Below are 14,452 nucleotides of genomic sequence, written 5' to 3'. Positions count from 1 at the left end.
TACAATTCCCATCAGCCTCTGTCAGCATGGCCAATTGGCCATGCTGGTAGGGGCTGATGGGAATTGTAGTTCCTGAACATCTGGAGAGCCGCAGGTTCCCTACCCCTGGCCTAGACTGACATAACTCTCTTTAGGATTGCACTGTTAGTTGCAACATTAATGTCTTCAGTCATTTCCTTGGTTCTTATCATTCAAAGGTCAGTATAACTCCTTTTTAATTTGGTAGTTCCTACTACTGGAATGGAGGTTTTAAAAAAAAACCAGGTTTATTTAAAAATATCAACACCATTTAATTATGTCTGAGGGATATTCTTGATAACTGTTGTACTCATATCAGTATTGTTGTAAGTAGCCTTTGGGATCAATGTAGAAAACTGTGCATTTCAAGATTATTTTTTATTGAGAAAAGCAGGTTTGCACTCTGTTATGCTATTTAAACAGAAAGGGTTAAAGGATGAAATATGGATCCTATAATTGTTCTTTCCAGTTACTTCAGCCTTCTGGCACCTCCTGGGGTCATGGATGTTATTGCACTGACATTAACTAATATTTATATTACGCCACTACCTTGCCACACCAGGGTTCAGGGTGGCTAACCACATGTATAAAATACAGCAATTTAAAACGTTTCATTCTTAGACGACACAAGTCTAAACTCAACAAACCATCCAAAGCCTTCAATCTACCAGGTGTCACAGATGTTAAACCATGTAAAAATCATAAAAAATGCTTTAAAAATCAGCTCTCCCCATATTGGGTGGTAAAATCATTTAGCAGTAGGAACCAGCCATGAGGAAAACCAGGGGGCGGGGGACGACACACACCAGATGGGAATCAGTATGCCAGTGGGACACGGTGCAGTATGGGAGACCACTCCATAGTGATGTAAAAATATCACTGTCTTCAGCTGTAGGCCTGGGCGAATAGTTCTGTTTTACAGTTAAAAGAGCAGGGGGTTTGTCTGTTGCCACCACAAAATTCACCTTGAGGGCTTAGACAGGCTGCTCTTAGCATTATTGTCCTGCCTTACAAAGCTAATGTCAGGATCGCAGTAACAGTGTCTGCAAAATCCTCCAAAAATGCAAACACTATTAAAAAATGATGATTTCGCGTGCTTTGTGGCAAAGTGCATTGGGAGCAAAATGTATACTCGGCTGACTGAATAGTTGTCTGAGAATTAAAGCTGGATATTGTAGATCTGCTTCACTAGTGGAAAGAGATTTCTTAGGAGAAAGGCGCTTAAAGTGTTTTGTGTCAAAGGAAAGGCTCCTTTAGCTAGAGAAATGGGCCTTCATGATGGGGTCCAGCTGTGGGACTTTTAGTCAGATGGCCATAATTGTTAATCTGTCAATGGGCCGGTTGTGGTGGGTTTTCCGGGCTGTGTGGCTGTGGTCTGGTAGATCTTGTTCCTAACGTTTCGCCTGCATCTGTGGCTGGCATCTTCAGGGGTGTATCACAGAGGGAAGTCTGTTACACACTTCTCTCTGTGATACACCTCTGAAGATGCCAGCCACAGATGCAGGCGAAATGTTAGGAACAAGATCTACCAGATCATGGCCACACAGCCTGGAAAACCCACCACAACCAGTTGAATCCAGCCGTGAAAGCTTTCAACAATACATTGTCAATGGACCCTTTGCTTTACTAACACCTTTGGTCCTGTGTTTTTATATAATGATTCTGACCATAAACTACCATGTCACTGGCCGAATATAAACCTTTCAAGTTAATCATGCTTTGTTTACAGTGCGGAAAAGGGTAAAACTCTGTTTAACTGTCATGACGTACAACTTTGTTTTGATCCAGGGATGAATTTAAACAAGAGAGAACTTAACGAGCATGTTGAGTTTGAATCCCAAACTTATTACGCTGCTTTTGCTGCCGAGCTCGAGGCCTGTGCCCAACCAATGTGGGGGCTACTGTCCCACTGCAAAGTCAGGGTGAGTTAAGTTCTCTCCCCCCCTTTCCGCCCCCCACCCAGTGGTTCTTACATGACTGGAGATTTTAAACAGAAATAAGCAGCTTTAGCATTTTGCAGATTATCCTCTATTCAATGTGCGTGTGTCAGTATAGTATCTTGTTGTGCTTAAGTTTTTCCAGCTCAGTTGGTCGCAATATCAAGGCAAAAAGTCGGTGGCCAATCTGAAAATGTATTTGTGGGAAAAAAGGAAAGTTAGAAGTGGAGTATTACAGAGGCGTTAGCGAGTCCTCAGCCTGAGTGACGCACAAACTTCATGTTATTAATAGCCTTGTCATACTGCAGTCCTTGTTTATTACTTTCATAAATATGTCTAAACTTTAAACACTAGAAAAGTTTTGACTAAGAATCCTTTCCCTTCCAAAATGTATGCTGCAGTTGGGTCTCAGGATGATGTACTATCTCTTGCATGATTCTTAGCATGCTTAGACAATACCCTTTGAATCTGGAGATCCCACAGTTGAGAGCTCTTGGGTTATTTTATTAATTACTGAAACCATATATGTTCAGTGTAGGTGTGTGTTTTTTTAGTAAAATCTCATTAAAAACACAGTTCGGGAACAAAACAACAAACACCAAAACAGGAAGCATCTGGAGCAAAAGAACGCCCCTAGTTATCAAATGCTAGTTTTGGCACTTCTAAGAAGGTCCTACCTATGTACCCACCCACTATGTACTTCTGAGAGTGAAGATAGGCTTCAAGGGGAGGATAGGTGGAAATAGTTGGTTCTCTATTGAGTTTCAGGGCATCTGGGTTTCTCTGCAGTAACCAATTGGGGAGGCAGGAATCTTCAATTAGATTTCAACTTCCTGCTGCTGGAGATGGTGCCAACTGCCCATTTCTGCCATTACATGCCCCTACTCTGCCAGTTTTTATGCCAGTGTAATGACTATGCTGGATGATCTCCAGTGCCTAGCCATGGCATATGGCCATTGATATATCACTGCTGCATCCGTTTGTGTGGTTGATATGCTGTCATAACTATGAAATATGATGCTGTAATGCTTAGCTGGCTTCCTAGGCACTTTTGGCTTTGGGCTCTGGATTGCACAGTTAATGTCTTTCATTTTATTAATAATTACCTTTCGTCCAGGTGAGCATTAAAATTTGTTCTGTGTACCTGCTGTTGAATAAGTTTTTATTTTGTGGTTGAAAAGTATTTTCACGTACTTGGTAGTTTCCTCATATCTCATTAGCCAGCTAACATAATCTCTGACAGTGACTGAAAGCATATTCAAAATTGCTAAAATTATTAGTATAACACTAGAAAAAAATATCGGTTTGTTTTGGTTAGGCAACTTTTTGAAATAGTTTATCAGAAGGTTTGGCTCCTTTATACTTTAATATGGGGAAACATAAAATTGCTTATCCATAAGAGGGGTGTTTTACCTTCAGTTATGGTATTTAAGCTGAGCTTTGAACAGGCCCATGGCTGTTTTGCTTCTTTTCCTGATTATTTTGAGCAGAAGGCTCATTTTTCTGCCTCCCCCCCTCTCCCCCCCACAAAGTAAATATCCAGCCTGATAAAAAGTACGGAATTTGAAAGCTTCCTTGCTGTGTTGTGATGTTTCGGTTGCCTTGACGAAAAAGTACACAACTGCCACCCATTGAGAAAGTCATGAGCAAAATAAGATTTCACATTTATTTGAGGTTCTGCCTTATGTGGACTGGGTATGTAATCCTATATTTAGATAAACAGAATCTCCAAATGTCCTCTTCTTCCTATGTAGTGTGAGGGTCAGGGGAAGAGCTAGGGTAAAGTGTAAAAGACTGAGGGCACCACATAAGTCAGTGGCTGCAGGTTCTTCTAGGCTAGGAATATCAAACTGGCAGGCTGTCCTTTGGTAGGAATATATTTTGTTCCTCTGCTTGTGAAGCCTGCTGATCTCATCAGAAAGCCTTAAGAGGGGCAATACTTCCGCTCTCTGGTGTGATCAATTTATAAGTTTAATGAGTTTGTCTTTGTCCCAGACTGTATTCTTGCAAAAGAATTATGTGAAGCTCCGACTTCTGAATCAGATCAGTTTATATCTCTTAGCTGTGGAGAGATTTCATTTTTCCCCAGTTTGTTCAATATTTATATCCAATTTCAGGAGACACAGGAATATACGCAAAATGTTGTCAAGTACTGCCTAGAAGCCCTTCAAGACTGGTTTGATGCCATCAACTTTGTGGATGAAGTGAGTGTATTTAACGTGGTATTGTGGAGGTAACCACCACAGTTAAATTCAGACTGTCTTCTCAGCACCATCACACTTAAAATGACATACTGTCTCATTTAGCCACATTTGTCAGCAGCTTAGAAATACTGACAACTGCATTCATTCATACCTAGCCTTTTCCCCTTATGCGGATCCAAAGTGGCTTATGTTGTTCTCCTTTTCTCCATTTTATCTTCACAACAATCCTGTGAGGTAGGTTGGGCTAAAAGATTGTGACTGACCCCTCAAGCTTCCATGGCAGACGGGGGTGGGGGAGTGGGTGTCAAGGCCAAATCTCTCAGATATTAGTTCACCACTCTTAACCCCTGTGCCACACTAGCTCTCAAAGACAGCACATGGGAAAAACATGTTTTACCCTAGTGGCAACATTTTTGGAAATGTTCCTTGGAATTCTGCCCTCATGTTAACTTGTAAAAATTCTTCATAATGGGGGAAGGAATACTTTTTTTAATGCTGTGTGATTTTCAGAATTCTGTTCATTGTAGATAAATGGGAGGTATATATGCTTGGCCCCTTCTGCACAGATCTTCTGAAACACTTGTACGACATTTTCACACACACACACACCCCTCCGACCTTTGCAGCCATTTATGTCTGCGCACACCCCTTAAAACCATTCCTGGCTGCCATTTTGTGACCCTCCTTTTTTTTTAGTTCTGTGTTGAATCAATGCTTCATGGCCCCATGCTACATTCTATACTCCTCGTATACTCAATGCTTTGCAGATTGCGCCCCCCACCCCCCCATAAAAGAACAAACAGAGAAATGCTGCAGGCAAGGGGAGAACTGAGCGAGCTCAGAAAATGGTACCGAGGAAAATGTTCAGGGAAACAGAGAAGCATGGGAAATGTAGTTAGTAGATCGTACAGCAACTGAAGATGTTTTGAAAATGTTTCAACCAGAGAATCCCTTTATAAAGGGGATTCAATTAAAATGTTTTGAGACTGGGGAGGAAACATTTTATTTCCTGTTTCAAAATGTTTTAAATGAATTATGTGGAAAGGGCCTTTGTTTGGTGATGGTGGGGAGAGTTTTATGCTGACCCACTATCTAGCCACCGTTTTCTCTCAACCCTTCCTCCAATGAGTTCACAGAGTAGCAAATACAATTCTGCTCTGAGGTGGGTTAGGCAGACAGTGTCTGGCCCAGTGTTACTCAGTGAGCTTCATAGCTGAAGGAGGAATTAAAGTACAGTCTCTTCAGTTGTGGCCAATCACCCTGACCACTGCACCAACCCTGTTCTTCTTTCAAAGGATGGGGATTGCGTGGCTCCTCCCTCTATCATAATCCTTTATTAGAATGAGTTCTCTGTCAGTGCAAACTAGGCAATTGCATGTCCTTAACAGTCATTTCTGAAGCCTGGAAGAGGAGAAATAGGAATTAGCTTGATAGTGCACAAATGGAATTGTGTATTCTGTTAGACAGGAAAACGATCTTTAACTCTAAATCTCACCCCATTGCAGCCTACTCCGAATCAGGTCACTTTTCATCTTCCACTGCATCGTTACTACGCTATGTTTCTGAGTAAGGTAAGTGGATGTTTTTTTTTCTGTGGGGAAATTCAATGTTCGTTGTGTAGGTTTATATGTTCTTACGTTTTGGTAAAATAATTTCTCATTTTTGTTTGTAGGCTGTTAAATGTCAAGAAGTAGATCTAGATTCCCTTCTCCCAGATCAGGAAATGCTGATGAAGCTTATGGTTCATCCACTTCAAATTCAGGCAAGTTAACAGTGATTGAATGGGTGGGTATTGTGTTCTCATCTTTCTCAGCTTTCGTCCTTAAAAAAAAGTCTCCAGCCTCTTTCACTGAAGAGATACAGCGGAACCTCGGTTTTCGTCGATAATCAGTCTGGGAAACCTCGGCGAAATCTGAAACCAATGAAAACCGAGGCCAATACTGGCAAGCAATGGAAATGCATGAGTCACCGTTTGTTGTTGCAAATTTAGTGCATGCTAAATTTGGGGTGGGTGGGTGGGTTGCTGTAGGGTACTCTGTCAGGGGAAATGGTGCGCGTTGTGGGAAGATCTGGACTTTCCAGTTCACATGGATGTTACTCAAACTCTGACACTGTCTGGAAAGCATCACAGCAATGCAGGTTGGGTAAAGACTGCAGGAAAGATGGGGAAAACTCTGATAGCGCACAAAAGTACCATGATGCTGTAGGGATGCAAGAAGACACCACCTTCCCCATGGTATCCAAACAGCCCTTGTGTAAGTGACCTGTCTCTTGGAGCACGAGTCTGAAAAAGTAAGCGACAGAAATGCAACCTTGCAGAAAGGCATCAGGATCCCATATAATAGCTGCTCAGTGTTTGCACTAAGAATTCAACCTTCAGGCATGCTTTTTGAAATTCATCATTTTCAAATTACTGGTGCGACTGTAGAGAGCAAAGGTAACATGGTTGTTCCCATCTAGGGTTTTAGCAATGGTTCAAAAATTTAATATAGCAACTAAAATACTTTGCTGCCGCCCTCCTCCAAATCCCAGCGTATAAATGCTTGGATCCAGCCAGTTTTTCTGCTGGTCAAAAAGGGAGGAGCAAATCCCCTTTAACCGCCCAGGAGTCTATGTCTGTGATCATGAGACCACCTGGATTAAAGCCATGTGGGAATGAGGCTATAATGAGGGGCGGAACTGGATGAGATTGAGTGATAAACCTACCGGGATCTAACCCTAAAATTGGTTCTCACCTTTTTTCGCTTTGTTTTAAAACTGGGCCGGGGGGAATGACATGTCTAAGTGATTGATCAGTGTTTTGTTTATAATCCTCAGAAGGGGCTGAGGAACACTTGATGATTATTTTGCTTTTATCTTTTTTTTTTCCCTGGTAGGCCAGCCTCTCTGAAATCCATAGTAATATGTGGGTAAGGAATGGCCTGCAGATTAAAGGACAAGCCATGACTTACGTGCAGTCTCACTTCTGTAACTCTATGATTGATCCCGACATTTACCTGTTACAGGTAGGTCAGTGCTTTCACTTGCTACGTCCGTTGTTAGAGAGCTGAAGAGTGATAACTAATGCATATGTACTTTTTTTTTGTTTTAATGAAACACAGGTTTGTGCTTCTAGACTTGACCCAGATTATTTTATTTCCTCGGTTTTTGAAAGGTAAGGTATTATATAAATATTTTTAAAATACACATGCTGGCAGGGGCTGATGGGAATTGTAGTCCATAACATCTGGAGTGCCAAAGGTTCGCCACCACTGTTATAGAACATGCCCCAATTCAGAAATTCGGGGAGGGGAAGGAGGAAGGGTGTGGGGGGTGATTTTCCATGTGACTAAATGGCTGCGCCCTGGGGACATTTGACCCCATATGTCCCCCTGGGTGGTACACCTCTGATGTAAGGCCTCTGTCTGAGACCCTGAAGAGCTGCTTCTAGGCTGAATGGACAATACTGACTTTGATGGATCAATGGTCAGACTCAGTATATGGGAGCTTCCTGTGCGTTCAAGGATGATTAGAATTGGGACTTATGTTTAACACTGATTGGAAAAGCAGGCATGCATATTTGCAGTTCTCCTGAGTCTCCTTGGGTGTCTCTTTCTCCTCAGTGTTATGCCATTGAGAGAGGGATGTAGAGGGATGTACTTGCTCTCTCTGTTTCAGTTCAAAGAAAGAGACCACCAGAAGTGCCTTATCACCGTGTTTCCCCTATGTCAGTCTGAAGGCGTGGATAAAAGTTACTCAAAAGAAAGAGCTACTCGAAAGAAAATCATCAGCACAGGCACAGAGTTGTCTGAGTGATCAGCTCTAAAAGGCTGTTCACAAGGTCAAACTGGAATTCTGGCTTCTTTTTTAAACAGCCAAATCCTGCACTGTTTAGCAAGCCAAATCCTTTATGATTTATATGGCCCATAGAACGCACATTATGCTGTTGCATTGCTAAAGCTAGGAAGTGTCATCCTGGTCAATTCCTGCAGGGGCAACTCTTGGTGATTTTTGCAAAAGGACGGGAGAAAAGACGTTTAATCAATATAGATGTTTCAGTTTGACAATGTTAATAAATTCTCTAAACTTGGAATTTTCTGCTGTAGGTTCAAGGTGGTTGATCTCCTAACAATGGCTTCTCAACATCAGAATACAGTGCTAGACGCAGAGCACGAGAGATCAATGTTAGAAGGGGCACTAACATTTCTTGTCATTCTGTTAAGTCTACGTTTACACTTAGGTAAGACTGATGGTCTTTGCTCCGTGTGTGTGTGTATATTTTAACAATGTATATGCTGTTATATAGTAAATCTTGAATGCTAGAGGCACGATTTCAGAGGGTAGACGATGGATACAGCTTGTGCCTAACACTATTTACTAGCAGTGAATATGCTTTCCTTGTTTCCCAGAATCTTGGCCTTTTTTCATAATGAAGTACACGTTCTTAGTTGTGTAGTTAAATAGTTCTTAGTTCAATATTGGGCTTAAACAATCTACCTTTCTTAGTGCATCTTCAGTAATAATTCAGTAATTATTAGTGAGTAGCATGTCACCGTGGCAGGGATGTGGTGATGCATTTTGAGCTGTTATTTGTCATCTGGAACTATATTGTGTCTTAGGGGAGAACCACTGGGAACAGCATGGGGGAGTGGGCGTGGCATTTTGGACTGCAGCAGGAAGGGGAAGTCAAGAAAGTCATGTCCATAGAAATGCTTCACAGGATCCAAGCCTTCATTTTGTACAGGATCCTGCGTTTGGATGTCACTCACTGGGAATCCTTTAGCTCCAAAGCATAGGTGTCAAACTCAGGACCTCCAGGTATTCATGGACTACGATTCCCATCAGCCCATGCCAGCAGGGCCAGTTGGCCATGCAGCAGGGGCTGCTGGGAATTGTAGTCTACGAACATCTGGAGGGCCTGAGTTTGACACCTATGCTCTAAAGGATTCTGAAACCAGGAAGGCTTCAGTGGTGTACTATAAGAGTTGGATTTGAGTTGGGGTAGGGGGGGTTGCACAAGAACAAACTGAGGTTTGTTGGAATGTCTGAATGATGTCTAAATTTGAGTTAAAATGGCTCTACCTTCTGTCCTGCTATGTGAAAGTTATGTTAATTTCACTGTCACTTACCCATCTAGGAATGACTGATGATGAGATCCTGAGAGCGGAGATGGTTGCTCAGCTGTGTATGAATGACAGGACGCACAGTTCACTACTAGACCTCATATCCTTTGACTCTCCTAAATTGTTTTGGTATAAAATGTATTAAAGAATAAGGGAGTCTTTCTTTACACGGGTTCTTGTAAGAGAGAGTTTTTTCCTTGCCAGCGTAGAGCAATGAATTCCACCTGGTGACTTGCTTGCCTAGGGTAAAGGTTATGTGTTAGAAAGCCTTGTAGACTGGAAATCTTAAGAGGCAGAATCTCTCCTGGATGGAAATACAAGACTTGAAAGGTACATTAATATTTGGGCACCCTCTGTTGCAGACTTGACCAAATTCCTGAGGATGATCTTGAAACAGAAAGCATCTTGAAGCAGAAAGAAATAAGAAAGTCAACCAGACAAGAAGTCATAATGGATGTCCTCGACTGCTTTCACTATGGTTGGGCAAAGAATCAAAAGCTCTTGTCAGGTCTGAAGCCTCAAGTCAATAAGTGGACTCTTGATGCTTGCTCAAAAGTCTTTATTGGACCCAGCTAGTACCTGGCTTTCGCAAAGCCAGTTCTGCTGGGCTATGGAAGTGAGTTACATTTATCCTCTTAGGATTCCCACCATAAAATCCCCTCCCTGTTTCCCATGGAATGTGAGAACAGCACAACGGAAAGAAAGATGTTTGGGAGTCGAACATCTCAAGGATAGCACAGTGATATCATCCAGCCACCTGCTGCCTCCCCCTACTGAGAAGGGGCCAGGGTTGCTTCTAGTTTAGCTACAGTTGCAAGCATCAAAGGAAAACCAAAGAACAAAACAGGTCTATTAACTTATGAGAGGTGAAGACACTTCCCCCCCTCCCCACAGGCAGGTGTGAGTCCTTGCACCGAAGCCCCAGTCACTGATGTCAGGCTCCATCCTGATACCTCTACCTACAGGAAGTGATTGTGCCTTGGAGTAGTTGGGCATGGAGCCGGACAGGTGTCAGGTGCTCAGGATGTGTTGTGAGATGTTAGTGTTGCTACACTGACTGGGAATAGGGATGACAGTGCTATTAATTTCTGTTTTGTATGTTCTTTGCATCTGAAGTGAGCTCTGACCCAGTGAAAGTATATTCTGGAGTAAATTTTGTTAGTCAAAGAACCCCCATCTGAAGGGAGCGACACACCGGCCATACTGGCACTTACTCTGCCAGCATGAGGCAGCTGTCACTCTCCACCCTCCGGCGCTGGAATATGGTGCTGAACACGGTACCATTATCCCAGTGGCCCCGCTGCCACCACTGTAGCGGAAGCGGGCTGGGGGAGAAGCCAACATTAGTTGGCTCCCTCCCAACCTTTGCTAGCATTATGCCAGCAAGCCATAGTACGGACTTAAGCTGGCCTTTGGGCTGGTGCGAGGCCACTGCGGGCCATTGAGGCTTCTTGGTGGCAGGGACACTGTTGCACTTTGTAAGCTTCCCCACGCGGCGGGGTGGTGTCGCATTGACACTGTGGCCCACCGCCTCCAGCGTGGATGGGGCTACCCGGGTACCAATGGACTCGTGATTTATTCGCATGAATGGAAGATTGCCCCAAAATCACACTTAATTTCAGAAGGGGAAACTTCTTAAGAAAATGTTGAAGTAAGTGAAAACAGAACTAGATAGTCAGATTCCTTCAGGATGCTGGAAATTATTTAAATCCACAACAATAGCTGCTCAGATGGAATACTTCATATAAGGAAGGGTACCACCTAGTTGAAGAAAACACGAACATGGGTATTGAGCAAAGTTGAGGAATCTATGAAGACAAGAAATCTTCCTTCAAAAAGTAGAAGTCTTTTCCAGATAAACAAGAAAAGAGTACAGGCTGTGGGAAAACAAATGTAAGTTGCTGATAGAGCGGGCAAAAAGAAAATGAGAAGCATATTGCTAAAAGTGTTAAGACAAAACTAAGAATTTGTTTAAGTACTTCAGAAGCAGAAATTGGCCTTAGATGTTGTGGAGACGACAAAATGGGGTGAAAGAATAGTTGAAGGAAGACAGAGAAACATTTCTCTACAGAAAACTTGGACCCACACGGGTGCTGCTGTTTTTAGGAAGGGTGTTGGAAGAATTATGAATGTTTAAAATAAAAACTATTGTCAAATAAAGGTGAGGAGAGTTGGGCTTCAAAGAGTTGGTGAACAAACTAAAAACTAAGCAGCTTACTCATTTGAATCACATGCACCTGAAGATTTTTAGTGGTTGAGGTGGTAGCTGACTTTTGGTGGCCCAATAGTATTTTCAAGACAAGAGTCTTTTGGAGGTAGTTTGCCATTGCTATCTCCTCACGGGTGAAGAGAGTTCTGAGCGAATTGTGACTCCCCAAGTTTCATATGGAGGAGTGGGGAATTAAACCTAGTTCTCCAGATTAGAATCCGCCGCTCTAAACCACTTCTTCACTCAAATGTTGACATTGTTGATCTCCCCACAAAACATCCAACTTGTTGCTGAAATCTACTTCTTTTTCAGAAGATTGTAAAGTTGCAAATGTAGTACCAATTTTTAAAGAGGAATCTAGAGACAATACAAGAAAATCCATGGATATCTTGACCCGTTCCCAGTAAACTGGAGGAAACTATTATTAAAGATTGAATTATGAAGCATATTAGAGAATCAAGCTCTAGCAGATCAGCCTGGCATCTGCCCTGACTTCAATCTTTTGGAGTTCTTTGAGAATGTTAACAAACATCTTGATTTGATGATTGTAAGTTAGGCCCCTTCCGCACATGCACTTTCAATCCACTTTGCTGGATTTTACTGTGTGGAATAGCAAAATCTACTTTCAAACAATTGTGAAAGTGGATTGAAAATGCATTATTCTGCATGTGCGGAAGGGCCCTTATTTAGACTTGCAGAAAAACTTTGGCAGATTTCTCAACAGCAGGTCCAGAGTAATCTTATCAGTCATAGAATATAATGATGGGCCCCTTTGTGGATTAGAACCTGGTTGAACAGCAGGAACAAGAGTAGAGCAAACAGAGTTATCATGGAGGTAATTCTAGATAGTAGAATTCTCCATTTTATTTGGGTAGTCTGAATAGAAAGAATTTCTGTTGCTAAGAATTTTTAGTTGAAGAGAGAATTGGGCATGAAACTGTGTTGGTTTTTTACATTGATCCATACTGACCTGCTTTGAATCTTGCCACTTTAGGGAGCAAACATATATGGCGGGAACAATCTTGTGTTTGTTGATAATTTATGTATATGTGTTGTAAACTTGTTTAGAAGCTGCAGTGTATATCTACGCCCACAAGGGTGCAGTCTGGTATTATGTTTCCGATGATTCACTCTTCAATATGTCAAGGGGTTTTTGTTCCTCTGAACAAAACAACATGATGAAATTTTAAAACTAATGTAGGTAAGGGCTATGGGTAGCCATAGTCTGTCTGGTTTCTTTGCTTTAAAATTTGTGCAGATTAGAATGGATTTAATGCCACTAAATGTTAGATTTATACAGTTATGTTCTTGTTTATTTTGCATTTTTTTTCTCTTCCACTGTATCAGCACTTTACAGGTAAATGTATGATTAAGCATAAATAGGTATTTTCTCAGTTTTCTAAACTGTATATGTAAGAAGAAAAATACAAATTCTGTAGGAATGAAATGCCATCCAGAAGATAAAAATTCTATATTAACTCTGGCAATATTGTTTTGAATGGGATTCATTGTCAGAGACAGACCTCTTGTGGTGAAATAAAGCACTGATTTCAGTCCACAAGCAAACATGAAAAGGGAAGGTTACTGGCATGTATCCAGTCACTCTGTTCAGAAGATGTAATCTTCAGATGGGATGGTGGCAATTTCTGCCAGTTTCCTCTTCCCACTTTTTTGTCTTCCCATTTTGCCACAGACTGTTCCTAAGGGCCGGCTGACCCCCAGGAACAAAATTGGGATGGGGAATGTGTCTCAGTCGACTATAGTGGGGGGGGGGGGGTCCACAGAAGCTTGGATACAGGGCACTATTTCAAGTGGGTTAGAATAGGTATAGATGGACCTCACTGTCTCAAAGATTCTGGCGACACTACTTACCTTAACCTGGGGTCACATTCCAGAAAACCCTAATCCTAAAAGTGGCATCGTTCCTGGAAGTTTAAGCTTCGAATCAATGTTGTCAGCTGTGGCAGATTTCAAAGCTCCTATATTTGAGCCTGGGGGCTCTATGCAGCAAGGAATGTATACACCTAAAGGTACGTAAAGCTTCTAAATGTGATAGCATGCATGTAGAATGTATGTGTCTGTTTTGTCAGCCATCTGGTGTAAAAGCGTTTGTAGTTGGTTTAAAATTACTGCAGTTCTGAGCTTTTAAAACATTTGCTTCTTATTGAGGATTCTTGTCCTTCCCTTGTTTCTCAGCATATATTTAAATAAATAACACAAACAATTCAGTCGTATGAAGACGGTTCATTTCAATGGGCTTAGACTGGAGCAACTCTGCATAGTATCGCCAGAAACATCCTATTTTCAAAATTCCCGAAAATATTAAAATGAATGTTTAAAATGATATTTCTGACTTTCAACTATGTCTTTAAAAGAATAGTTACAGTGATAAAAATATATAAGCCAAAAAAATAAAATAAAGGAATAACATGGTTTGACAAGCCTTTTTCCCCCACTGAGGGGATGCACAGAGCCTCCTAAGATTTTGGAGATCTAAGTTTGTTTTGAACTATAAACCTTCCCTCAGCTTCCAGGTGTTCTACAGACAGCGAGTGTAGGTGGGCTTTGAGCTCGCTGCAATGTTTTGTGTTGCCCAAGAAAATTACTGAGATCACTGAGGCTGAATTAACAGATAAACAACTAAGAGAATATATTTATTTCCAGGTTGGGTTTTGAAGGAAAAAACCAGCAGCACAGGTCTCCAGGCAGACAAAGTAGAAACTTGGCAGAGGCAGAAAAAATTAAGCTGGTTATGACTTCAGAACTTTTCTATCATGTATTGTCGAAGGCTTTCACGGCCGGATTCAACTGGTTCTGATGGGTTTTCCGGGCTGTGTGGCCGTGGTCTGGTGAATGTTGTTACTAACATTTTGCCTGCATCTGTGGCTGGCATCTTCAGAGAAGTATCACAGAGGGAAGTCTGTTACACGCTGTGTCCAGAAAGAAGGGAATATTTGGGGTATATATTGTCCATGTCCCAGG

The 14,452-nt window shown here is 41.8% G+C and overlaps 1 protein-coding gene across 4 annotated transcripts in view; it reads left to right on the top strand.

Annotated features, from left to right (window-relative positions):
• Positions 1-14,452, top strand: part of UBR3 (ubiquitin protein ligase E3 component n-recognin 3) — a 118,255-nt gene that overhangs the window by 25,554 nt on the left and 78,249 nt on the right. For all 4 annotated transcript variants that reach the window (XM_048484482.1, XM_048484481.1, XM_048484480.1 and 1 more), the window contains exons 10-18: positions 1,807-1,940; positions 4,073-4,159; positions 5,665-5,730; positions 5,832-5,921; positions 7,036-7,164; positions 7,261-7,313; positions 8,245-8,378; positions 9,276-9,361; positions 13,359-13,500. In XM_048484482.1, coding sequence (XP_048340439.1) covers positions 1,807-1,940; positions 4,073-4,159; positions 5,665-5,730; positions 5,832-5,921; positions 7,036-7,164; positions 7,261-7,313; positions 8,245-8,378; positions 9,276-9,361; positions 13,359-13,500 — 921 coding nt within the window. The remainder of the gene's footprint in view (positions 1-1,806; positions 1,941-4,072; positions 4,160-5,664; positions 5,731-5,831; positions 5,922-7,035; positions 7,165-7,260; positions 7,314-8,244; positions 8,379-9,275; positions 9,362-13,358; positions 13,501-14,452) is intronic.

The sequence above is a fragment of the Sphaerodactylus townsendi genome, linkage group LG02 (assembly GCF_021028975.2).
Source record: "Sphaerodactylus townsendi isolate TG3544 linkage group LG02, MPM_Stown_v2.3, whole genome shotgun sequence".
Classification (NCBI taxonomy): Eukaryota; Metazoa; Chordata; class Lepidosauria; order Squamata; family Sphaerodactylidae; genus Sphaerodactylus; species Sphaerodactylus townsendi.
Note: the sequence above shows the minus strand (reverse complement) of the source record. Positions and strands in the feature narration are given on the sequence as shown.